The 26,807-nt window shown below is 35.0% G+C and overlaps 3 protein-coding genes across 4 annotated transcripts; 1 reads left to right on the forward strand and 2 right to left on the reverse strand.

The window, feature by feature from the left end:
- Window positions 1-1,839: 1,839 nt before the first annotated feature.
- On the reverse strand, window positions 1,840-2,772 carry LOC18110979 (uncharacterized). The gene has a single exon (XM_006389258.3). The coding sequence runs from the start codon at window positions 2,582-2,584 to the stop codon at window positions 1,997-1,999; it is 588 nt and encodes a 195-aa protein (XP_006389320.2). The 5' UTR covers window positions 2,585-2,772; the 3' UTR covers window positions 1,840-1,996.
- Window positions 2,773-5,450: 2,678 nt separating this feature from the next.
- Window positions 5,451-20,348, forward strand: LOC18110981 (protein transport protein Sec24-like At4g32640). 2 transcript variants are annotated; one of them, XM_024583381.2, is made up of 25 exons: window positions 5,451-5,655; window positions 5,784-6,782; window positions 9,054-9,281; window positions 9,402-9,476; window positions 9,570-9,668; window positions 10,050-10,161; window positions 10,627-10,754; window positions 10,926-11,045; window positions 11,285-11,365; window positions 11,686-11,763; window positions 11,919-12,011; window positions 12,612-12,666; window positions 13,427-13,503; window positions 14,112-14,183; window positions 14,352-14,435; window positions 15,183-15,302; window positions 15,414-15,482; window positions 15,887-15,964; window positions 17,095-17,233; window positions 17,556-17,720; window positions 18,287-18,432; window positions 18,514-18,693; window positions 19,065-19,153; window positions 19,289-19,320; window positions 19,996-20,348. In XM_024583381.2, the coding sequence occupies exons 2-25, from the start codon at window positions 5,907-5,909 to the stop codon at window positions 20,106-20,108; spliced, it is 3,309 nt and encodes a 1,102-aa protein (XP_024439149.1). In that variant the 5' UTR covers window positions 5,451-5,655; window positions 5,784-5,906; the 3' UTR covers window positions 20,109-20,348. The 2 variants fall into 2 exon arrangements, with proteins under 2 accessions (XP_024439149.1, XP_024439148.1); XM_024583380.2 differs by having other exon boundaries at window positions 5,813-6,782.
- A 2,239-nt stretch (window positions 20,349-22,587) lies between these two features.
- Window positions 22,588-26,280, reverse strand: LOC18110982 (receptor-like kinase TMK4). The gene is made up of 2 exons (XM_006389261.3): window positions 23,981-26,280; window positions 22,588-23,418 (listed from the first exon to the last, which is right to left on the reverse strand). The coding sequence occupies exons 1-2, from the start codon at window positions 26,241-26,243 to the stop codon at window positions 22,904-22,906; spliced, it is 2,778 nt and encodes a 925-aa protein (XP_006389323.3). The 5' UTR covers window positions 26,244-26,280; the 3' UTR covers window positions 22,588-22,903.
- Window positions 26,281-26,807: the final 527 nt, after the last annotated feature.

Consider the following 26,807-nt stretch of genomic DNA (forward strand, 5'->3'; position numbering starts at 1 on the left):
CAAATTTGATAGGAAAAAAACTAGAGGATGAAATTGTAAGGAAAAAAATCAATTTTAAAAATTATCTCAAATAAAATAAATAGCAATAAAAAAAATAAAGATCAAATCTAATATATGAAAAAATTAAAAACAAATCCAGTTTTATAAATTATTTCAATAAAAAATGATAATAAAAAGAAAAGGAACCAAATTTGAATGAAAAACAAATTAAAGATCTGTTTTGAAAATTTAGAGAGTCAAACATGAAAATCAAGTAGGACAGAAAAGAAAAAAAAAGTCATTAACACCAAGCCAGAGGTCAATAAGCTTCACACGCCACAAAGGGATGAAGATTTTATCGAAATGATTTGAACACTACCTTGAAAGCCACTGTTTGGTCGTCAAACACCCACTCATGCACCAATTGAATGGTACAACAATAACCCATGCATTTGCAATGCACATGTCAATCAATTTTTTAAAATAATATTTATATTTATTAAACTATCAAATTATCCTTTATACAACTTGATTGTAACAAAAAAAAAAGAGTAGAAAATACAAAAAAATACCCCTAGACACAAGTTAAATAAATTTTGATTTTAAAGGTAATTTAGTGATCTAATTGTGCTTTAAAAAGTAAAAATACAAAAAGTCATTGGACACTAATTTTTTTATTTTTTTTCCTTGTATGTGTAATGTTGTCATTTCAATATGTTTTTAAAATGCTAAAAGACCAATTTGTCACATATCAATATAACTATGACCAATGGATCCTTGTGAAAAGACCATATTACCCCAATAATTAGTTCATTGTTTTTTTTTAAAAAAAAAAAGACAAAATGATCATTATACTATTCCAATTTATATCTCCTTATTGGAGAAAAAAAATTCAATTTTATAAATTATTTGAAATAAAACAAATAATAATCAAAAGAACATATATCAAATTTAAAGAAAAAATAAATTGAAAGGTTACTTTTAAAATTTGAAAATTTGAAAGGTCAAGCCTAGAAATTAAGAGGCTCATAAGCCACACATGTTGCATGTAGATGGAGGGGCCGCCTAGATAATTTAAACACCGCCGGAAAAGCCAATGTTTAGCCATTGAAAACCCACTCACACATCACTCGAATGCTGCGATCACAACTCACATGTCCTAATATCTGCAATACACACGTTAGTTATTTTTTAAAAAATAATATTTATATTTGTTAAATTATCGAATTGTTCCAATTAATTTGATTATAAAAAAAAGAAATAAAAATATAAAAGAAATTTTGAACACAACTTAAAAAAAAAATTGCTTTAAAGAAGTCGTCAAAGCGTGCTTTGAAAAGTGAAAATATAAAAAAGTACATGAACACTAGTTCTAAAAAAAAATTACTTTCAACAATAATTAAATTATTTTATTGTGCTTTAATATAATAATGATTAGTGGATACTCGTGAAAATAATAACTAGCGGTTTTCTATTTGAGAAGGGCAAAATAATTAATCCAGCAATGTGTCTCCCAGTTAATCTTTTTTTTTTTAAAAAAATAATTTTAATCTTCCTTGTCAGTCGCCTTGCATTGCATATATGTTCCCAATGACTATAGGTCTCTCTCTCTCTCTCTCTCTCTCTCTCTCTCTCTCTTACATGTCAAGCATTTTACTTTGCTTCATCGTTTCTCTTCCACATAAAACAGCCAAGGATAATGAACTATGCAAATACTCAGTAAAATATGCAAATTATTCAAATCTTTAGATGAGATGCATGTTTAATGCTGTCCAAAAGAAGAAATAATGAACTAGCTTAGCAATAGAACCTGAAGATGAAGAGAGCAGAAGTCAAAAGATGATCTTCTGGTAGATGAGATTCGACTCAGAACACTTAGATGTCCATATAAATTCTGATGTTCGTGTAACTCTCAAGTCCATTTCTGAATTATTACTCTATTTGCAAACATTTTGTTCCAAATGAACTTCAAATACATATAATACAGCATAACATGAAAAAAAAACCTCACCATTTACTATTGCAGAAAATACCCTGACAAGAACAGAACAAAGAAGAACAACAAGGTCCCATATATCAAAATAGTCTTTTGACCAGAAGTAAGTGCATTGCCTCCTAATCCATACTGCTGGTTCTGTGCAAACCCAGCAATCTCCACACTTTTACTCTCGAAGAAACTCTTTGCAGCCCCACAGGTTGGACACCTCCAATCATCAGGTAACTTGTCAAACTGAAACCCTGGTGGTAATGGATATGATGGGTCACCAACTGCCTCATCATATTTGTAGCCACAAGACCTACACTCATAAATCCCAGTGTTTAAAACTGCAAACTTCTCTTCCAACCTTCTCTTATCGAACTCTGGCTCTTCTTCTTCTTCTTCTTCGGGAGGAGACTCTGTTGGTGGATTGGTTTGGGTTGAATCTGATAAAGTTGGCGTCTTGTCTTCTCTGGAGACATCAATGGAGTGTAGAGAGAAAAGATGAGTCTTTTGGGGTTTATGAATGGAGAGGAATGATAGCTTTGAGAAATGGTTTCTGGATTTTGGAGGGGAAAGTTGTGGAAGGTGGAAGGACAAAGTGGCTCTTGCGGCTGCACAAGCCATTACTCAAGTTGTGTGTTTTATATGGCTTCTTTTCTTGTGCCAGTGTTTGTGTCTTAAAGGGTGTAGACAAAAATGGAATGTGTGTTGATTTTCTGGGTGGAGGAGAAAAGGAGTGGATCCATGGAAGAGCATATGCTGTGTTCTGAATGGATGGTGGATAAGGTGGGGGAAGTGACAGAGATTGCAGATCGATTCTTATGGCTTACAAGTCTTTCGTTTGTATTGCTGGGATGTGTCACGTGTTGCTCCGCTAAATTAACCTATGAGCCTTAGTGATTTACTTTCTTGCAACATAAAATATAAAAACAAGTGAGAATAGAAGAGATATATTTTTAAAAATATAAAAAATTCATTGTAAAGTTATTTTAAAAATAAATTTATTTTTATTTCTCCAATCAATACATTTTTAACCAATAAAGTGTTGGTCTAACGATTAAGACATTGTTATATCTCTGCTAAGATAATAACACAAGTTTGATTTTCAGGAAGCGCATTTATTGAGAAGGACAACCATGAAATCCGAATGAGACTATTTTTATTTTTTAAAAGAGTGTAAGAATACCCAGGTAAGAAAAAAAATCAATACATTTTTATCTATTATGTATTTATATTTTTATATTAAAATATTGATCATACAAAAACAAACAACGTGTTTTCTTCTTTCAAAAAAAAAATCTCAAGATTTAAACTTTATAATTTAATATCATAGTTAATGCATGGTCTAGGTCATATCAATCACGTTGACTTTATAATTTAATATTTGTGTTTAGTTTGAAAATGTGGTTGGTTTTTATTAAAATTACAACTATTTTAAAGCACAAACCACATCTCATAAAAGTAAAATATACATGTTTTTTTTTATGTGAATTCAATAAAAAAAAAAAGTCACCACATCCCTAAGTCAAACATGTTTTGATTTTTAAGATACTGTAATATTCGTGTATTCATAAAGATAATGTGTTAGTAAATTACAATAAAAATAAATATAGAAAGATTTGATTTGTAGATGAATCTAGTAATTAAAAAAAAATAGAAAAAAGGAAGTCAAATAAATACTATTTTCATTATTTCATCACTTACTAATTTTATATTTTCAAGTTGTTTTTTATCATGAAAAAATAATGTGTTAATGATATATATAGTGTCACATAACCATCTTAACTCAATAGCTTAAGCTGTTATGTGAGGTTTCAAGATATGATTTATATTATTCTCTAACATACCCCCTCAAGTAAAAGCTATTTGGGCTTGAAACTTACACAAACTCGCATTACCTTGTGCTTAATTTTTATCAAATAAATGAGGACGGTAAGATTCAAACTCGTAACCGCTTAGTCATCAAGGCTTTGATACCATGTCAAAGAACCATCTCAATCCAATAACTTAAGCTATTAAGTGAGGTCCCAAGATATGATTTATATTATTATTTAATATATAGATTTAAAAATGTAATTATTTTTTTTAATTTATAATTGCAAAAATACTGTTTTTGCAAACATATTTATGCTTGTATGATCTCAAGTTATTTCTTTATCATGGTAAAAAAATACATTTTATTGTGCATGATTTTTTTAGTTGAAAAATACAAAGATATTATTTATATTTAATAAAATAAATTAAAAAAAATACATGAATTCATTAATTGTGGAATAGTCATCAATGCTAATTAAATACTTCAATTTATTACTGGGTTGCTATTTGAATTTTGACCGAAAATCAGGAGGGGGGGTTTGGTCTAAAATTCTATCTTCCAACCTATTTTCAATTATAAAAACTTAAAAAACACTATAAAAACTTTATAATCCACACACTAACTCTAAAATATCAAAAAATCACTTAGAAAACACAAAAATCAATAAAAAAATCTAAATAGACCCAATCTATTTTTAAGACATGTTTACAGAGAAAATCACTATTATCATCGAGATTCTCTCATGGAATTGATCCATTTAATATTAATACTAATTATTTTTGTTATTGAAATATGATTAACCAATAATTTTTTCTCCCGTATGCTATTTTTAGTGATTTTTTATTATTTTTGTTGTTTTCTTCTCACTTTTAATTTTTTTAATACACTTTAAATCTTCATCTCATGAAATTAGGTATTTAATTTTTTTTTAAAGCTTAAGGGTTGAAATAGAAAAATAGATAAAAGTGAAAAAAAACTGTTTTACCATCCATATAAACAATAAAATCCTAGAGAAAAACACTGTTATTTCAGTATGTTTTTTTAATTTAATTTAATTAGTAGTTAACATAATTTAGTAAGAAAGTTTTGTTTGCAATATATATATATATATATATATATATATATATATTTTATAAATGATTATATTATTTACCATATTTAAAGAAAGCAAGCTACGGTTGACTTGGACAAGAGACGAGAGTAATAATTTGTGTACCTAGAAAAAGCTGACTTGGAATCACAATGCTGAAATGGCACGATCTAAGTGGATCAAAGAAATCACTCCCCCCACAAATAATGACGTGGCATAAGTCTCTCTCTCTCTTCTAGTTTTATGTGTAATGTAACGTCCTCTCCTATTTTCCAAACTTACCATCCAAATCTTTCTTTTTTGGTAACATTTAATTTAGTTCCTAATGTTTTATATAATTATCAATCGAGTCCTCAAACAAATATTTCTATCAGTTAAGTACGAAATTTTCCTCTATTCCATTAAACGGCGTGTTTTATTTCATGATATATGCGTACGTAAGACAGAAAATATTAACATACATCAACAGAGAGAATGATTCTTCTTCTTTTAAGGACTAAATTGAAGTTTGTTTTCTTGTTTTAGAATAACCAAAACCATTTATTATATTTTATAAAAAAGTGAAAATATACTCTCTCTCTCTCTAAAAAACCTGTCTTTTGTCATCAACCCCCCCCCCCCCCTCTCTGTCTCTCAATTGATGTGCCCATCTTGGATCTTCCTCTCCTGATTCCAAAAACCCTGAAGAAATCTCTTGTTTTCACTCTCTCCTAAACTATTTCTCTTAGATCCAACAACCCTTTTGATCATTTTCGCTGAATTGCTGGATCCAATTCTCTCTGATCACTGGTACTTAACTATCTCTTCTCTCTTCTCAAAAAGATCCAATCTTTATTCATTTTTTGTATAGTTACATTCATTTATGTTTCATTCCAGTATAAATTTGTGGGCTCAATATATATTTATAGTGAATTTAGATTCGGGTTTTGTGTTTTTGAATGTGTAGATTTGGATTTGGTCCTGTTTTTTTGAAGATTGACACTTGTTGAAGATAAAAGAGGGATTTTTAACTTTTGGGATTGGATTGTTTTGATAAAAACATGGCATCTAATGTGCCTCCAGGGGCACCTAGACAACCACCACCGCCTAGTTATAACCCAAATTATCAGCAAAACCCGAATATTTTATCCGATAATTTTCAGAATTTGAATCTCAATCGGCCCTCTTCCATGCCGAATTCAGCTCCTAGGCCTTCGCCATTTGGCCAACCACCGCCATTTCCCTCCTCAGCTCCTTCACCACAATTTTCCCGGCCTGGTGCACCACCTCCTGGTGTTGTCCCTAGACCTTCAGTGCCTCCCTCGGGATTACCTCCATCCACTTTCCCCCCAAATGTTACCCCTGGTAGACCTACTGGGCCGCCTTTCAGTCAGCCGCAGCCTTTCAGTCAGACGCAGCCTTTCAGTCAGCCGCAGCCTTTCAGTCAGCCGCAGCCTTTCAGTCAGACGCAGCCTTTTGGGTCCAGACCGCCTCCGGGGTCATTCCCGTCTTCTGCAAGTAGTGGTCTGGCAATGGGTCCTGTCTCTGGTGCACCACCTCAAGGCTCACTTGTACCGCCATTGGGTTCTCGCCCTAGTCCTGCTGCACCATCTTCTTCACCTTTGAGTATGCCCCCTTCCAGTTCATTTGGTGGTTTAATGAGTAATGGGCCACCAGCACCAGCTTTCCAGAGTGCTCCACGTTTTCCTTCCCCTGTTAGTGCACCACAGCAACCGCCCATGGGTCCTCCACCAACAGTGGGGTTGGCTCGCGCACCGCCTCAAAGCATGCGCCACTTAATGGGTAGTTCGGGGATTAGTGGCCAGCCAGTTGCTCCCTTTTCAGCACCACCTCAAGGGACACCGTTTTCAGCTCAGCATGGGATGGCACCACCACCAGTAGGTTCTCCTTTCGCACCACAGATGCAACCGCAGTCTGTAAGTTTGTTAAAATCTCACAACCTGCAGTCAGTGTTTGGAAAATCTCAATTGTTATGCAGTTTCCATTTTGAATTTATTTTAACTTCAGCGTTTCACAATTGCTTGAAATTCAAGTAAACTAGCTCTCCTGGCGATGTTGATAGCTTCAAAACTGTTATATTGAAGATAGTTTGTACTCTATTTGGGATTGCATTGGATGTAGATTCAGCCTCAAGGCTCCATTTTGCTTTAGAAAAATGGCTGGAAAAAAATTATAAAAATCAATCATGAACTTGAATAGGTTGGAGGAATAGTGTGCTTTGTTATGTAATATAAGATGAAAGGAAACAAAAACATGCATTGAAATACTTCTACTACTTTAGACTATATCATGAAATGTTTTGATTGTTTTCAAATATGCTATACTGAGAGCCAAGGCTTACTCTGGCGGCATGCATTACTTCATCAAGTGATAAGAGACTGATATAGGAACTTATGAGGTTCTTAATTGGAAGTTTTGCAGGTTCTGATGTCTTCTTATTAACTTTAAAACATTCTTGTAACAGTGTAGATTAAATGTCGTGAACGATTTTTTGATGTATCGAGGCGAGAAATTTTATACCAGATAGTTACTCCATAGGAGAGAGAGGTATGCAGAAATATTTTTATCACTTTTGGTAGGACCGAATGTGATTCTCTCTTTTCAAAGTGGGTCATGGAGTAACTATTGGTCATTACTCCTGGAGTAACATAAAATTTCTTGTATCGAGGTGGCCAGATTCTTGGCTGAGAAAATGATGGTGACATCTTTTTTCACAGCTTATGCTGTGTTGCTTTAACAGTTTGAAAAAGTAAACCAAGAGACTATTGTTGGTAATCAGGTAGATTGCTTTAACAGTTTGTAACCTAAGATTTATGAGCGATATAACTGGTTTTTTGGGGCCGGACAATGAAAGTTGAAGCTGGTAATCAGGTAGAACCTTAGCTTACAGCTGAACTGAGTAGATTTCCAGCAGCGTGGATGTGTCTAATTAAAGAAAACCATAGCTGACAGTTGAACTGAGTAGATTTGCAGCTGCTTGGGTGTGTCTAATTATAGAAAACCATAGCTGACAGTTGAACTGAGTTGATTTGCAGCTGCTTGGGCGTGTCTAATTATAGAAAACCATAGCTGACAGTTGAACTGAGTAGATTCGCTGGTGCTTGGGCGTGTCTAGCTATAGAAAACAGCTTAAATGTCTTCCGACTTTACAAGTATAAGGACATAGACATAGAGGATAGGAAGAAGATAGAAGTAAAGAATAGAGGGAGAAGAACTAAAAAAAGAGAGAAGAAAATAAGGGGAGGCTGTGTGATAGGAGATAAGAAGGGGCTAGGCAGCTTTATGGAATTCTATTGCTTTGAAATCATCGGTTCATTTGGATGGAAAGAAATGCAGGAATATAAAGTATCTTTTCACTTCAAGCCAGTTGTTGTGGGGTATATTGCTCTTCTCACATGCCAGTGGTGCCTTCAGGACTTTTATGAATGTTTGTCTTAAAGTTATTCAGAGAGATCGGAGTGCTCTTTTAGCTTGAGATTGCTTTAATTTCTTTTTTGTTTGGAGGATTTCTTCTCCTAACTAATCTTGTATATTTTTCTTTCCTCCCTTAAATAGCACTCTTGTCCTTCAGAAAGAAAGACAAAAGAGCAAAGTAAGGAAAAGTGAGGGAAAGAAGAGGGAATAAGGCAGCGACCACCAGCTTCCAGATTCCTTTATCTGTAAAGAAAAGCAAAGCTTTGTCTCTTGATAAGCTCCACCTCCTAACCAGCTGATATACCATGCAGTTAACTTATCATGTGTTTGGTTTGCGCCAAGGTTTTTTATTTGAACAGTCATGGCATTGTATATGTTAACCAAACAAACTTAGTGTGATTTCGTGTGCATGCCTGTTGATATATGGATTAGCAGCATAAGAAGTGAACAAGGGTTATTCTTCAATAAATCTGTCTGTAAATCTTCCTTGTACTTCCATTCCATGAATTGTTCATTGCTGGTCTGTTGCCTCAATTGTTTCCTATCTACTTTAGGTAGAATATGAAATTTTCTGGCTATGTTAAGAGCTACTTTTCATGGAAGAATGGGGCTATCTTGCTTTACAGATTTCAGTGTGATTTGTGCTGATGTGTGTTTGTTTAAGTAGCAGGGATCCATCTCCTGCCTATAATGGGTGAATCTTTGCCTGACATCACATATGCATCTCTTTCCTCCCACAAATTCTGAACACTGAATTTTATGGATTCTTCTAGGTAGCTCAACCTCCACCAATTCCTGGTTCTGCTCAACCACCTAGAATGTTTGGAATGCCACCACCACTACCAAATCAAATGACTGCTATATCACCTGTTATGGGTCAAACTGGAAGTCCTCTATCAGGAGCATCAAAGATTGATCCCAATCAAATTCCCCGGCCCATTCCAGGTTCCTCTGTGATCCTGCACGATACTCGTGCGGGGAATCAGGCCAACCCACCACCGGTATTTATTCCTTCTTGATTTGTCTCTTTCTTTTTAGTCTCTCTGTGGAATTTTGCATGCTAAATTAATTTAACCACTGGTTTATCAATCCCTCTTCTGATTATTTGTCTTTTTGTAAAGCCTGCTACAAGTGACTACATTGTTTCAGACACTGGGAATTGCAGTCCACGGTACATGAGGTGCACCATCAATCAGGTTATAATAAACTCTTAACATGCACAAACTTGAAGACTTTCTTTGAAGCATTTACAATTTCTGACATTATGATTGACTCCTTCAATATTTCAGATTCCATGCACGGTTGATCTGTTATCAACATCTGGCATGCCGTTGGCTTTGTTGGTTCAACCTCTGGCCCTTCCTCATCCATCAGAGGATCCTGTCCAGGTATTAACGATTTCTTTTTTGTTTATTCCATCTCTACTGCGTGACATTTTCTTCTTTCCTGAATGAAAAGAAAGTTTGTTTTGCTCATTACTAGGTGAAATATTGTTTTCTACTGCAATTCTTCTTTCTTATTTCATTTCCAATGTTCTTTCTTTCTCATTGAAGTTTGATCCCCAACAAAAGCAATTAAAATCTTGTATCTGACACATGATTTGGGGATCACCAACCCATATTATCATCATTTATAAGGTTTTCTTTTTCTTTTTTTGTGTGTAAATGCCTAGTAACCAGTAAAAAGAGCACGGGCCATTGCTTTCATGTTGATGAATTGTGCAATTATAATCTCACTAGTTCTTATATCACAAAAACTTGTGTTTGTAGGTTGTTGATTTTGGAGAAAGTGGTCCTGTTCGTTGTTCTCGTTGCAAAGGCTACATAAATCCCTTTATGAAATTCATTGATCAAGGGAGGCAGTTCATTTGTAATTTGTGTGGTCAGTTTACGTACTGTTTATTTTTTTGGCTGTTGGAATTCTTTTTGCAGTTTTAATTGTTAGGCTTTCTGAATTTTGCAAAATGTTTGATTTGCTAGTTATAATGGGATTTGAAATAGTCTTATCCTTCCCAATGCCTCTTTGGATTAGTCGGTGACTGAAGACAAGAAAAAGTCATGTACTATACGTGTCGTATTTAGTTTATCACTGTCAGAACTTCTGGAGCAGTGTTGCATGCATCAATCAAGACTAGACATTGTTTATTATTCACTTTCAAACGTACCACTTTCAGTTTTGGAGCATTGTTTTGAGATGTACAGCTTATAACTAGCTGTGTTGACATGTTATAGATCTGTTAACAGCTACAACACTTTATTGGTTTCATTGGCTAGTTGATTTGGCTCTGCTCCCTGAACATACTGGCATGATAAGGGACTCTACAATTTCACCCATTTGTTTTGGCAGGGTTTACTGATGAGACTCCCCGTGACTACCACTGCAATCTAGGTCCAGATGGTAGGCGTAGAGATGCTGATGAAAGGCCCGAGCTATGCAGGGGAACAGTTGAATTTGTTGCCACAAAAGAATACATGGTTTGTTTTCTCTTAAGAATTTGGAGTTTTATAAAATACCGTTTGCTCTCGATTTTCTTCTAATTGGATGCCTATGTGACTATCTATTATATATTTGATTCCTTGGTTCAGTTACTATAGTTTTTCTCCGGACTACTGTAAATATTTTATTTTCTATTTATTGTCTTCTAGGTCCGTGATCCCATGCCGGCTGTGTATTTTTTTCTTATTGATGTATCCATGCATGCCATACAAACTGGTGCGACTGCTGCAGCTTGCAGTTCAATTAATCAAGTTATTGCTGATCTTCCGGTGAGTTTTATGTCCACTTCCGAAACATTTTAGCATGTAATTCGTCTAGTGCTGGTATTTTCATCGACTGGCATTAATATTATGTTGAGATTCACTTGCATTCATTTAATCATTCATGCTATTTGCAGTTATTTTTTCTTTTGATAACTTACTCTAGCTCGTATTTCATAATATACCTAGATTTGCAAACAAGAAGGCAGTTTTGATTACTGATGTATGGACTGAAAAATCCTTTGCAGGAAGGGCCACGGACAATGGTGGGCATTGCAACTTTTGATTCAACAATCCATTTTTACAATCTGAAACGGGCATTACAACAGGTAAATATGACATTTTTTTCCTGAAGATGCAAGCTGATACATTTTTGTTGTTGGAGGATGTATGGTATCTATGAAGTAAAGGAGATGGATAAAGAACTTTAAGTAGATTGAACAATCAGCTAGATGCTGTTTTGTGCTGTCTTTCTCTGCTCATACCTTTTCTGGGAGTTGTTATTAAATCTATGACCAGCATCCAGCACATCATTTTATTGTACTTAGATTTATGGTTCTGATTAAATTTCAATTATTTTTAGAATTTCAGTGAATAGTCACATCAAAAATTTTGAGTGCTGATTTTGATTTTTGACACATGTTTGCAGCCACTGATGCTTATTGTACCTGATATACATGATGTTTATACTCCTCTGCAAACTGATGTTATTGTTCCGGTTTCCGAGGTTAGCCATCTGGACTCCTATTCTTTGGTTGATCTTTTTTGGTCCTGATGGGCCAAAATATACACGCTTATTATTCAGTTATGAGTTTTATGTTTAGTGACACCAGCCATCTTTATTAGTTTTTAAAATTCTTTTGGTTTCTTGTGTGGATTCAGTGCCGTCAACATTTAGAGCTATTATTGGATAGTATTCCAACTATGTTTCAGAACAGTAGAATCGTTGAATCAGCCTTCAGTGCAGCAATCAAGGTATAGTCTTTTTCGCTAGTGGAAACCATATATGTATTGGTTTTGGATGATGTATGCAAATCCCGTAAAAAATTGAAACACTGTACATGTCTTTTCTTAAGGGGAGGTGAAACTTAATTTTTGCACTGACCATGATACTCGGTCCTTTAAAATTTCCAATTCGCTTGCATGGTTCCATCTTGGACATTAGTCTTAACACATAATATTTGAAACGGGGTACTTTGGGCTGCATGCACAACATAGCGCATTTGGACACGTATCATGTAACTAAGCATGCATGTCCTGATAACTAAAATGGAATATACATATACTGTCCGCACGAGGTTTTTCAGCCACTACATTCAAAACACTATTTTCTATCTCTTTTTGCCTTTCAGAGGGAGAACCTAATTGATTCACACTAATTGATGCATACGGTGCTTCCTATTTTCCTAGGTTTGTCTTTAGATGGAAAAACCTTGGCAGAATGATACATGTTCCTATGTGTCTGCTGCTGCTGGGTTATAGATGTCACCTGGAATCAAATATTATATGCATCACAAACTCATGCAAATATCTTCAGATATTTGGAATTTATAATTCATTTTTTTCCTATTTCAGGCAGCTTTTTTGGCAATGAAAAATACTGGAGGGAAGCTTTTGGTATTTCAATCAGGCAAGCTTATGAACTTGTCATCATCTGCTCACCTTTTCTTTCTTTCTTTCATTTTTTGTTGTTGTTGACCTATGTAAATGTACATGATTGTTAAATTTTAGTATTTTTTATGGTAGGATGCAGTCAATAACATTCTGCTCCTTGTACTTTTCTTTGTTACTGTGCTAGGCATATAATTTGAGAACAGATAACCACTTATTCTCTGTTGCTATATGTGCTCCTGAGGCTTTGATTTTGATCTAAGTTCTGAGTTCAGTTAGATGCCAATAAAGAGAATGATATTTTATACTAAGTATTCATACTGTATATTATGTGATCATGTGTGTAGTTGTTATCTGCATCATTGTAAATTTGGAATTACTTGTAGTTATTGTCTAGAATATTCAAATGAAAGAAGTGACTTGTGAAATGGAGAAAAGAAAAAGGTTTAACTTTCTCTCGTGAGAGAGTTCTAGAATAAAACACATATACCAGAGTTTCATCAAGTTTGATTTAGACTCAATTTGAGCTGGCTGCCTGGCCTATGGTGTTAGTCATAGTTTTATTAAATTAAGCAATCATTTCACTTTTACATTTTTTTCAAATGGAAATTATATGTATTTTTGTGGATGCTTTTCTTGCTTTAAGCATGTTTCAGGCAATTCCATATTTTTCTTGATCCTATTACATGTTAGGAGCTTTCCTGCTTCTTCCTACCACTATAAAACCTAGACTGAAATCATTCTGATGGGGTATTCTGATGATTCTACTATGTTTTCAGTCTTGCCTTCTGTTGGCATTGGAGCCCTTTCTGCTCGAGAGGCTGAGGGAAGAAGTAACATCTCTGCAGGGGAGAAGGTATATTTATCTTATTTATGTGTTCTCCTGCCATCTGTTGTGGTTGTCTTCTTGCTTTTCATGCTGCAGCGTGGAATTAATTTAAGATGAGAACTATTGAATCTTATCCCATCCATTCATATTTGAAGGGGACTGCATAATTTGTTCTAACTTCAATCTCATCTTGCCTTTGAATAGTTATAACTGACAACCGTGCACACTCACACACAAACTTATAGCCTTTCCTAAATATAATTTTTCTTCTCTTATGCCTCTGAAAGATTGGAAGAAGAATCAACATGTTAGGATGATAATTAGATCTGATTATCTGTCAACTTTGGAAGGTTAATGTTGAAAAATGGATATGCTCATCTTCTTGTCATGTTAATCATTATTTGAGGCTTAAATAACCTGGTAGTTTTGTCTTGAAACTAATGGACTGACATTCCTTCTCATGTTCCATTTTACTGGAAGTGGAGTACGGGGCTATAATATGTTTTGCAGTAGTATTCATCTGTTAAACTCTTGTTTTTCCATCATAATTAGTGAAGTGAAGAAACAGTCAATTCAACTGGAGAATATAGCCCTGAGGTTTTGGTAACAGTATTTTCTTATTTACTGGATTGCAGGAGGCCCATAAATTACTCCAACCAGCAGACAAAACATTGAAGGAAATGGCAATTGAATTTGCTGAATATCAGGTGGCCTTTTTATAATTCTTTCCCCCTGTTTACATGTTCATTATGAGGATGCTAGTACTTCAACTGTTCGTTTTCCCTTTTGTACTTTATCATAATCACGAGCTGGTAGATATATACCCTTTTGCCAAAATGTATCTAATCAGGTTTACTTTCCTGTATGTGTTCTAGGTCTGTGTTGATGTGTTCATCACTACCCAGACTTATGTCGACATTGCTTCTATCTCTGTCATCCCTAAAACAACTGGAGGGCAGGTATTATTTGAACTTGAAGTGCCAATCCTGTAGTTATAACACTTGTTTCACAGTTTCAGTAAAATGACAACATGTATATTGGAATTTTATCTTTGCAATACCATGTTAAAGGCAGCAAGCCTATTTGTACAGTAGTTAACTGATGTTTGGGACCTATTTATTTCTGTTTAATATGCTGGATGCCCTTTCCCAGCTATCTTTCTCATTTTACTTTTCTTAATCTTTTTCCCCCCATTTCTGTGTGATATTTGACTTTTAGTTCTGTGATATGTGGTGATGTCAAGCATCTATTTTCAATGATTTATTGAGTACATCTTCCATTCTTTGGTGACTTATGACCTAGATCCTTGTGTTGGTTTCTCTCCATGGTACGCGCTTCATGTTGCATTCTAAATCATGTAAACATGCTAATTCAAACACGGAAACCTTAATTACTTGCTGTGCACCTTGATTCCTCTTGGTGAGTTATGACCTCAGTGTTTTTGGCTGGTTCCATACTGCATATCTTGTACAAGATATTGCTGCCATGATCCTTAGGAGAGAGTTGCTGGGGGCTCTCTTGTAGGCAAGCTGGATAATATTTGGCATATATTGGCAATCTGTTTTATGCTAACATTTCACCACCATATCATTGTACCCATCACCCAGTGCATGAGTTCTAACAACGTGCTGTGAATGACTTCTAGTTTCTTCTTTTAGAGCTGCTATTTCTGATTATGACTTCAAATGTTTCACATTCTATTCCAGGTTTATTATTACTATCCTTTCTCTGCTGTTTCTGATCCAGCAAAGCTGTACAATGATCTCAGATGGAATGTCACACGGCCTCAAGGGTTTGAGGCAGTGATGCGTGTGAGGTGCAGCCAGGTACTCCTTTCTGGGATATATATCTTTTGTACCTTGCTCACAGTTATAAATTGATTGATTATGTTTTCTTTACATGATACTAGGAATTTGACGTGGTTTGTTTATTTATAGGGCATTCAAGTTCAAGAATACCATGGAAACTTTTGCAAGCGCATTCCAACAGATATTGACCTAGCTGCGGTTTGTATCTTTTTATGAAATTCTTCATTTTCATACTCTGGTAGCCTATTACACTTTAGTTTATTTGTTAATGAGAGCATTCAAGTTGTGAGGTGCCTAGATTCATCCTCTATTGATACTGGACTATAACTTTGCATTTTAAAGCATCAGGCTGAATATAAAATCATATTCACTCGCCAGAAACTTCTTTCATATAACAAGCTATCGAGTGAGTAGAAGAATCTGTTTTGACTTGGGCTGATCTATTGGAGGCTGATTCACCATGTATTTTATTTTTTTATGGCTCTATCATTCCATTTCTTGATTTCCTATCTCTGGTTTCATATGAGTCAAGTGGCAACGTGCATATTTTGTAGCATTTTTACTTCTAATTGTTCTACCTGATCATTCCTTTTGTTTTGCAGATTGATTGTGACAAAACTATTATGGTTACATTAAAACATGATGATAAGTTGCAGGATGGCTCAGAATGTGCTTTCCAGGTATCTTAGTATTTCTTGCCACCTGCACAGCTTTTAATACTTACTGGTCCTATCTGCTTTCATTATATCTAGGGTGAATTATGTTGTGGTCCCACCAAGTTTGACCATTATATGGTATAATCTGGTTTTATGATTCATGCAATTAAATCCTTGAATTTCATCTCGACTGCAATGTAAGGCTACTTTCAGTTACCATTTAGTAGGTTAGAGGAGAATCCATGCGACAAGTACAGTGCTGTAATTTCTCCCAGAAACCCACCTTGTCCTGGTGTCAGCAGCTTATGAAAACTCAAGTTCTTCAATGGTCCATTCATTTTGCTAGGGGTCCAATTCAACCACCTGCCGGAGTAATCCAAAACACGAACTTAACTGCTGTCAGGTTTTCTTTTTCTGTTTCATGTTCAAGAACCATCTAAACAGACCAAGATAACAGTAGCCAGGAATTCACGTTCTACTGCTATTCTGATCCTGGCAAGATTCGTGAAACAATAATACAGAAAAAAAGGCTAAAAGAATTTGAAACATCAGTATGCTGAATGTGTTGTGATATCTGTCAATAATGTTGTAGCACGTCAATCATGATGTCTGACAACCTTCAGCTCTACTTCCCCATTATTTTCCCAAATGGCTTAATCAAGCTTTTCTCAAATCTCCCTTGGTACTCGCGAAAGAAACAGAAAGATCAGGAGGGTCCTTGTATAGAGGGACTGCAGGGACAGTTACAAAACACAACATCATGGCTGATGCCATGTGTCATTGCTGACATATAATGCAACTAACACAAGTGCATTACTTAAGAAGTATCTAGTTAGATGGTTCTTGAACACGAAACAATAACAGAATGAGAGAAAGAAGACTTGATTTTTGCTCTCAATTGAAATTGTGTGCTTTCATCGCTGACATGTAATTCAATTAGCACAGGTACATTACACTAGCAGTATCTAATTAGGTGGTTCTTGAATATGAAACAATTACAGAGTGAAAGGGAGATGACTTTATTTTGGCTGCCAATTGCAAATGCCTGCTTTTATCTTTTTAGAATGATGAAACTTGGAAGGACCATGGAGCGATTTCCCTTGAATCTTTTGTTGAGAAGATTTCTTATTCATATTGTTTGCTTCATTGTTCAGTGTGCCCTCCTCTACACCACCGTGTATGGACAAAGAAGAATTCGTGTTACAAATTTATCATTACCATGCACAAACAATTTAAGTAATCTGTTCCGCTTGGCTGACTTGGATTCCCAATTTGTGTGTTTCTTGAAGCAAGGTATTGAATTTTTTGTGAGGCATTCTCTTTGCTGTCTGTTTACACTGTTTCATAATTACACTGTTCTCATATCATGGTTTCTGACATTCTTTATATCATTCTCATCCAACATGTTTAAGTCACTATCATGATAATAACTGTCATTTTTTCACACTCACTTCCAACATGTTATAGAAATTCCTGCCAAAGTTTGGCCTTTTAGTTACATAAGAATGGATGTCTCTTTGCTTCTAAAAGTTTTTATTGTTCATGGCATAACATAAGTAATTATTTTTTGTTTTGCCGTAAGGGGACTGATACTTTTCTCAACTTGTCTTTCTAGCGGCAAGCGAAATCCCTTCCAACCCACCCTTGGTTATCCGAGACCGAGTGACAAACTTTTGCATAAACATTCTGCTTTCATATCGCAAATTTTGTGCGACAGTATCATCATCAGGACAACTCATCCTTCCAGAAGCACTTAAACTTCTGCCCCTGTACACCCTCGGTATATACTTCTCTCGCATTAATTTATGCTCATTCCGATATAGTGTTTATGCTGAAATTGCAGATATTGCTATGAACTCACCTAACAATTAATCATGTTTTATGCTGTGGAACTGTTATAACAGTTAAATACCTGTACATGATCCATATACACTTGGGTGTCTAGCAGAATTTCTTTTCTGGGAGTTAATATGGTTAAAGCATTGAAGAGCAACATAACTTTATATGGTTAAAGTAAAGCTAGTTAGATAAGTAAATTAGTTCAATGCAGTTACACCTTTCCTTTTCAGTGTTTCTGTAGCTTTACATTTTTTTTTTTCCTTGGTAGAAATAGCTTTAGTTAAAACGTTGATTTGTTGATAAATTTTGGTGCTGTTTTTCATTTTGGTGCATAATGATATTTCCTCTTATTGATACAATAGTTCCGTTTCTGTTCTGCAATGTGTATTGTTTACTGGACAGATTTGAAATGGATGCAAGTGTATCAGCAAGTTTCTTTTAGTATATTTAAAGAAATTGACATGCCTTGATTTTTTCCCCTTTTCTGGCTTCCTATCTCTCTTCCAGCATTAATTAAAAGTACAGGATTGAAACTCGATGGGAGGATAGACGATCGGTCTTTTTGGATCAATTATGTTTCTTCTGTTTCTACTCCTTTAGCGATTCCATTGGTGCACCCTAGGATGATTGCAATCCACGACCTTGATTCACAGGCATGGGTTGTCTTTTACTATTTTCAATGCTATATTATATATTTGTCCTAAATTCAATGGTAACCTGCTGCTCATTGACAGGAAGCAATTGGATCTCTTATCCCCCCTGCACTTCCTCTTTCTAGTGAATATGTGAATGACAATGGAGTTTATCTTCTTGAGAATGGTCAGGATGTTTCAATATATATTGGGAACTCGGTTAATCCAGATATCTTGCAAAAACTGTTTGGCATTTCATCTGTTGCTGAAATTCCAACTCAGGTACCATTCTTTTAAAGAATTTAGATCTGCCTAACATCATTATTTTATTAATCTTGGTTTGGAAGAAGCTGTACCTGACCATCAGACCAATGTGGAAGATGCCAAATTCACTCGAGGGACATAACCTCGTATGCTATGTGCCCACAGAATGGCCTTACAAGACACCACTAATTCACAGGCCCAGTTGGAAATTTTATGAATGAAACTTTTGGAGATAATAATGCTCAAACTTTTTAAGTTTTTTTGGGGCTTTGAGTTAATTTGATAATTAACATTGTAAATACATGGACCTGTCAGAGGTGTTTTATCAGAAATTTTCTATTTGCGTAGCCATTCAATTGATTTGCAACTAATTATTTTGGTATTCTCAGTATGTCCTGGAGCAATATGACAATTCACTATCAAAGAAACTAAATGATGTGGTGAACGAGATACGACGCCAAAGATGTTCTTTCCTGCGGTATGATGTTTCAGTTGGTGATTTTTAATATAAGAATTTTTTTATGACTTATATTCACCTATTATTTTTTTCTGTCATTCTATCTCACATGCTTGCAATCTCTCATTCTGATGTATTGCAATTCTTATCTTGCAGTTTAAAGTTGTGTAAAAAAGGAGATCCATCAGGTGAGTTCATTGGACCTGTTCTTCTATATAATGGAGGGAACTGTAATTCCACTACATATTGTAAACCCAAAACCAAAATGAAACAGATTACTAGCTCCTCGAAAAACTCACATTATCTTGTACCCCTGCCAAAGTAGTTGCAGAACTTGTTGGCCATTTCTGATACTTCATTACTTATCAGGTTATTTGGAAATGTGTGACTAGTTAGGAACTGCATTGGGTCATTTTATGGAAACACAGAACAGAAGTGTTAGTTTGCCAGCACCTACCCTCCTTCACTTCATGGGCCATACAACATTGCTACTCGTATCAATTCTCATGTTGAAGTCATGTTTTGACTGATCATGTAGTTTTTTGGTATCGATATATCATCATTATAAATTTCATGATGACTGATCACAGCACTATATGTAGTCAGAAAAACCACTAGCTACTACCAAAGAGGGCCTGATGATAATTTTTATCTGTCCTGATGATAATTTTGATCTGTAAATGCATCGTGGTAATATCTATGTTCATCCAATCAAATTGTGCTTCATAAAACACGCACCGATCTCGTCTTTGTCTGGTGTTGAGTTTTCTTCTGCTGATACCACTGGATGGAGAGAGTTTTTATTGTTAAAATGTTCTTAACAAGTTTGATTTGTTAAAATTCAACTGCTACTTTTTCCACAGGAATGACATTCTTCTCATATTTGGTTGAAGACAAGGTTCCAGCTGGCACTCTCTCCTATGTAGAATTTCTAGTGCAGGTCCATCGGCAAATTCAAGTAAAAATGTCTTCATAATTCTGGCATCTACAGTTGATTTTACAAGTTTTGATAGGCGACTGCAAGAACAGAATCAGATTCAAAGTAAAGAAAATCAATGTCATGCTTGATATGTGTTCTGGGATCAGCAACTCACTCTTATTTATTTACAGAAAGCAAGCTGGGTATGAATTTTTCCATGGAAGTTTTGTTGAGTGTGGTTCTATATTTTATAACAGTGATTGCCAATAATAAACTCTTTCATTTATAGTTGTCTTACCCCGTTTCCCCACCATTTCCTTTTCTATTAGTCATTGTGTACTGTTAGAATCCCTATGCCCGCCCCGCCCCGCCCCCTTGGTGGTTAGACATCCACTGATTGAGGGTCTCTCCGGGAAAGTACCGTAAGAATCCAGTGGTGGAGGGAGGGGAAGATGTAAAACAATTTTTTGTTGTAATCTCACACAACCTTGTTAGATTGGTACATTTGTATGACAATTTTAATGAGAAAGTTAACAGAACCGTCTTGAGATATGGTTTTATCACAGCTGAAACTCTTTCATGTACTCTGGAACCTAGTCAAAAGCTCTCTGATCAGGGAAATCGAAATTGAATAGAGATCTGAAATTAACAAATGACTGGGGTTGCTTTCACTGTCTATGTAGACAATGAACCATCATATTTTGATTTTTTTTTATTCCCCCAATTTCAATTTAACCTTTCTGTGACCGAATTCAATGAGAGTAGATTCGAATTATCATAAAAATACAAAACTAAAAGAAAAATGACTGAAAAGTATAACAAGAAGAAATTACATGTCTTGCACCAAACTTTTTATTTTGATTTAAAAATTTATTTTACTTATTTTTTAGTTATTGACTTTGATAAGAGAGTGAAAGTCATCTTAAAAGGTGAGTAGAGAAAAAATTATCAATTAGGTAATTTTTCGGTGTAGAAACTCATTGTTTTTTGTGTCAATAAATTCCATTCAACAAGGAAAGTTTGATAGTGCTAATTGTTCAAGTTTCATTCAACAAGGAAAGTTTGATAGTGCTAATTGTTTTCTTTAAACATCCATAAGAAAAGAGACCTGGCTTGGTTTATATATTTCTCATCCAGTCAATTTGTTTATTTTGGTGATTTTAGGGTGTTTAGGGTTATTAAATGTGTTGGAGAGGAGTTTATGGTATTTTGAAGTGAAAATAAGTTGAAAATTCTCATTTCTCAGAAAATATATTAAAATAATGTTTCAATATTTTGGATGCAATTGAAGAAAAAAAATAATAAATATGTTAAAATCTTGTCAAAAATCTACTAAAAATTAAAGATAAGAAATTTTATTTTCATTGAAAATTCAAGAGTTGGTTTTTTTGGAATATTAGGTACAAAATAATTGAATAAGAAATTATTAACATTCCTATAAAAACCCAAAATATTATTTAAAAACCATATCAAAATTGCATAATAATTTAAATATCATGTTAAGCATTTTATTTATAATACATTTCAATGTAAATCTAAAAAAAAAAGTATTGGAAAAAATTCATAAAAGAGGCTTAGGCACCTAGCCATATAGATGGGGCTCGCACACCTGATCTTCTTCTTCTTATTTTTTTTTAAGAACAAACAACATGTCATCCATTATTATTTTTTTAAAAAAGTAAAGTAGATGATGTGTCATGTGATTCTTCATATTCTGGTACTAGCGAGATAGCCTGAAAACCGAGCAAGGCTTTTTGGATCCAAAAAACTATTTCAAACCCATTTTCATTGAAAAACATATGATAAACACCCTTAGAACCTTAATAAACTAATTTTCAACTTGAAATATCCCTAAATTGGCTAAAAAAATACAAAAAAATCTAAAAAATATATTTCTCAACCTTGATTTGCTTTTTTGAACAACATGGAGTTAAAAAAAATACGTTAATAACACTCATCTCGTCAAAATAAACACATTGACACCAAATTTGAATTTTCTATTAACATATATCGGCCAACCAACTGTTTTTTTTTTTATCTGATGTTTCTGATGATTCTTTCTTCTCTTTTAAACTCAGAGATTGAAATATGAACAAAATAGAGTATTTGATCAAAATGAAAAGTTTTAAACTGAAAAGTTCAAAAACAAAAACATAAACAAAATACTTTGGAGATTAGATTTTTTAAAAAGGCGATTCATGAATAGTTTTATAAAAAAATACTTATATTTTAGTCTGACTATCAAATTTGATCTTCAAAATTTTTAATTTTTAAGAATAATAAAATAAAATTTTTATTATAAAACCAAGCATTAATTCAATGCCAATTTTTTCCTCTATGATTGAAATCCACAATATTATGTGAGTGAATATATAGTGTTTTTCATATTTTTTTTTTAGGTTTTTGTTTTTAATAATTTAATAAAGGAAAGCCACGAATAAAAAAAAAACCTAAAAATCTCCACACAGCAATCAGCACCTGAAAGCAATATATACAATAACAATAACAATAATGATAATAATGAAAAAGAAGAAGAAGAAGAGAATAGAGCCTGAAATATATTACAACCACCTTTTCTCCCCGTTTCTGATTTGACTCCAGGGTAGCTAAATCAATCAGTAGCCTCAACGACTAAAGTAAAGAGAGAGAGAGAGAGAAAAAAAAAACTAAATAGCTCTAATGTTCAGCTTTGGACCAATTAAAATAACGAAAATAAATAAATAAATAAATAAATACAATGAAGCCTTGATATAGTTTGGTAACCACTAGTGGCAGCAATCCAGCCAGTTGAGAAGGATACCAATCTTCACCTTTCTACCTTACCTCTTCAAAAGTATTTTAATCTCCTTTTGTCACCGACAATCATTTGAAGTAAATGTGTCTGAAAAGCCAGAGGCCATCGAGGGAACACTTGACCGGGTCTGAGTGAAGGAAGTATCATCAGACATCGTAGAAGTTACTTCTTCAGTTTGCCATCTTCGCAGTGTTTCAGGAAGGTTGGTGTCTAGGTCTGTGCCACAGTTCTGGTCCTCTTGTTGGCTAGCCGGCCTCCATTGCTTTACAAGAGGTGCCAATACATTCACTGCATGCCCCATGTCCGGTCTCTGATATGGATCACGAGCAGTGCAATGTCCTGCTAACTCAGTCACCGTATAAATGGTGGCTAATGTCTCTTCATCTGGATTTAGAGACTCATCAATTGCCTTTGGAATGTTCTCCTTGTTGATCAGGATCCTACGGAACCATGTGACCAGATGAGCTGCCTCTTCTGGCCTAGTGTCATCCACTGCTTTCCTGCCAGTTATAATCTCCATTAGAACAACTCCAAAGGCATAGACATCCACCTTTGAAGTCACTCTTCCAGTAGCTGAAGAAAACAAAGAAGACCCAATTCAGATTCGGATCATCCACAAACAAAGGGAACTGGTTTCCAAATAATTTCATCAGACTAAAGGAAAGTGCGTGCAGAATCTGAGAATTAAACGCAAATTCACATAGAGATGTCTTTGAAAACATGCTTGCAGCAAACATAATTGCACGCATGCACCCAATGAGAACGCAAACAACAGAAATTGTTCGTAGAATAAATTGACCTTGTAAAAAGTCAACCCTTACTAAACTTAACTATCAACTAATTCAGTTCATCAAAATCAAGAGAAAGTTACGATCAATATCAGCAGCCAATAACCTGAAGCATTTACTGGACGGAAAAAATATGGCTATTTCTAAAATGTTGCAATGAAAAAACTCAATTGACACAACACAAAATAGATGCAAAGATGAAATGACCATGTGAGAAACATAACAAAAAATGTGAACCTATTGACATTCCAATCTTCATACTGCTAAATCATTGTTAAGAAGAACAGGCAACTGGAGAAATCCCTTCAACAAAGTTGAGAATATACGAAAAGGGCCGAGTCAATTACCAGCATACTCAGGTGCAAGATAACCAAATGTGCCTGCCAATCGTGTTTCCACAGAATACTTCCCATCTGGTGCATTTTTAACCAAACCAAAATCTGCCACTTTGGCTCTCATGTCGTCCCCAAGAAGAATGTTTGAAGTTTTCAAATCTCTGTGAATGAAACTCTGCTGTGCTAAACCGTGCAGATACTCAACTCCTCTTGCCACATCCAGTGCAATTGTGATCCGCTGCTTCCATGTAAGTGGAGTGTACCTGTAATCGTGACATTCAAATAGATGCTGTCCTAGTGTTCCTTGTGGCATATACTCATAGACCAAGAGTCTCTCGTTGCCATTTATACAATAACCTAAGAGAGCAACTAGATGTCTATGCCTAACCTTTGTAAGCACCGCAATCTCTGCTTGAAACTCACTAATACCTTTGTTTCCCATCACTGTGGATTCCATTCTCTTCACAGCAATCTTGGTTCCATCATGCAACTCTCCTCTATAAACCACTCCAAAACCACCTCTTCCTATAATATTAATCTCATGAAAATTATCAGTCACTTGTCGAAGAAATTCAATTGGCACAGCAACATTCCCACCCTCAAAAATATTTTTACTGTTATCACCATCACTGCTCTGGCTATGCAATGCATTAGGGACCTTATTAGAACCATTCCCTCCACCTGCAACTTCATTTTTGAAAAATTCCTTTCCACCATCCCATTTCAACTCCTTCCCAGATTTGGGATGTCGTTTCTTATATTGATATAAGACAAATGACAGGACAACAATAAAGATGACAACAGCAACAATGATGCCTGCAATCACACCTCCAGGTATCTTGGTACTACCTGCACTGCTTCCTCCACTGGAAGTGCCACTGGTAGTTCCTCCATTGGAAGTGCCATTGGTAGTTCCTCCACTGGAAGTATCTACATCTGTCCTCAAGAAAGGGTTCCCCGGCTTTGTAATTAATTTCACAGAGCGTGGAAACTCGGGAATTTTTCCTGATAGGTTATTGTTGGAAACGTCAAGGGTTTCTAGCTCTGGCAGCTTGGTCAAGCTATCAGGAATTGAACCCGTCAAGTTATTCTCATTAAGATACAAACTTTTCAAAGAAGAGAGCTTGGCAAATGATGGAGAGATACTCCCCGTAAATTGCTGCTTTGCCAAATTCACAGTAACAACATTCTTCTTCCCAACGTCACAAGTAACAAGGGGCCAACCACAAGCATCATTACCATCCCACTTATCAGACAATGTCGACGGATACCCAAAACCCCCAGCAATCTCAAGCAATGTCATCACCAGAGCATCACAAGGAACCCCAGGACCTGCACAGTATTTGTTAATCCCTTCATTTTTAACGGTGATAACAGACGGGGGAAACTGAGGCACAGGTCCTTGGAATTTGTTATTAGACAAAGAAACATTCACTAAATTCGGCAAAGAAACCAACGACGCAGGCACAATCCCTGTAAACTGATTATCCCTCAACTGCAAATCAAAAAGGCTCTTACATTCTGTCAAATCTGGTATAGGACCCGTAAACTGATTCATATGAAGCCAAACCTGAGACAACTGAGTTATCGATCCAATCACCTCAATACTCCCAGTTAACCCAATTTGCTGATTATTCACCCACAAATTCTGTATCCCAGAATTCGCAAAAGAAGGTGGCAAAACCCCCGTCAAATTATTATAACTCAGTCTCAAATTCTGCAAACTTGGTAACGACCCAAAAACATCAGGGATAGAACCAAAAAGTTGACAATCATTGGCTGTTAACGTTGTCAGACTAGTACATTGAGCTAAATCAGTTGGAAGCTGCCACGGAGACAAATTAACATTATTTCCAATACTAAACGTTTGCAAACCCGTTAATCCTTGAAAAAAACCAGGAGGGATGGACGTGAAATTGTTGGAATCCAAGAAAATGTATTGCAAATTCGTTAAGTTGGCGAGGGATGGGAGATCCCCAGAAAGCTGGTTGCCCTGTACAGACAGAGATTGTAGTTCAGAAAGGGTAGATATTTCTGGAGGAAGAGTGCCTGAGAGGCTGAGTTTTGAGAGAGAAATGGAGGTGACTCTTGATTTGGAAGAATCACAGTTTATACCATGCCAGGAACAAAAAGTGGTGGAGGATTTTGTGGACCAGCCGGAGGGTAATGGGGTTATAGATTTGGCCAGCTTAAGAATGGTGGCGCCGTCGTCGGCTGTGGCGGTGGAGAAGAGGAGGAGGAAGAGGGAGAAGAGGAAAGGGTGGTGGTGACCCATTGGGAGAAAACAGGTGAGAAAGCTAGAGGAAAGAAAGGCTATTGAATGAAAACACATATTTGCCTTATTTTTAGTTTTTGTTTTTTAAGTGAATTTGATTTTTTTTCTCTTATTCTTTTATTTATGGGAAAAAAATAGTAATAAGCTTTGCTGTTATTTTTTTTATTTAGATAATTAGCATTGGTGTTTAAAGTGGTTGTTAAGATAAATCAATATTATCAAACAAATCTTGGTGTAATTTTTTTACTTCTTTTTAGATTAGATTTTTTTGTATATTATATGCATTAATGATAATTCTTGTGTATAGCATGCATTAATTATTTCTTTCATGATTACATTGAATATATATCAATTATGGGTATTGATTAGATTTTGAATTATGTGAAATATAATTGTTTTATTATTAATATGGTAATTCAGAGAAAATCCATAGAGTTAGTTGAATTCTTTTTGAGAAAGGGATGAGATAATTAGGAAAAATGGAAATAAAAATTCAAAAATTCTTGATTTGCTAATTGATTTACAATCTTTGAATGATATACAATTATTTCCTTTAATATTTTG

The sequence above is a fragment of the Populus trichocarpa genome, chromosome 13 (assembly GCF_000002775.5).
Source record: "Populus trichocarpa isolate Nisqually-1 chromosome 13, P.trichocarpa_v4.1, whole genome shotgun sequence".
In the NCBI taxonomy this organism is placed as follows: domain Eukaryota; kingdom Viridiplantae; phylum Streptophyta; class Magnoliopsida; order Malpighiales; family Salicaceae; genus Populus; species Populus trichocarpa.

What these genes read in the sequence shown, in the direction of transcription:
- LOC18110981 (XM_024583381.2), top strand. Translation starts at nt 5,907, where the DNA reads ATGGCATCTAATGTGCCTCCAGGGGCACCTAGACAACCACCACCGCCT. An exon ending in TTGCCACAAAAGAATACATG is followed by an intron (nt 10,755 to 10,925) that starts GTTTGTTTTCTC and finishes ATTGTCTTCTAG; the next exon opens with GTCCGTGATCCCATGCCGGC. An exon ending in CAAAGATGTTCTTTCCTGCG is followed by an intron (nt 19,154 to 19,288) that starts GTATGATGTTTC and finishes CTTATCTTGCAG; the next exon opens with TTTAAAGTTGTGTAAAAAAG.
- LOC18110979 (XM_006389258.3), bottom strand. Translation starts at nt 2,584, where the DNA reads ATGGCTTGTGCAGCCGCAAGAGCCACTTTGTCCTTCCACCTTCCACAA.
- LOC18110982 (XM_006389261.3), bottom strand. Translation starts at nt 26,243, where the DNA reads ATGGGTCACCACCACCCTTTCCTCTTCTCCCTCTTCCTCCTCCTCTTC. An exon ending in TCTTGCACCTGAGTATGCTG is followed by an intron (nt 23,419 to 23,980) that starts GTAATTGACTCG and finishes TGTTTTCTTCAG; the next exon opens with CTACTGGAAGAGTGACTTCA.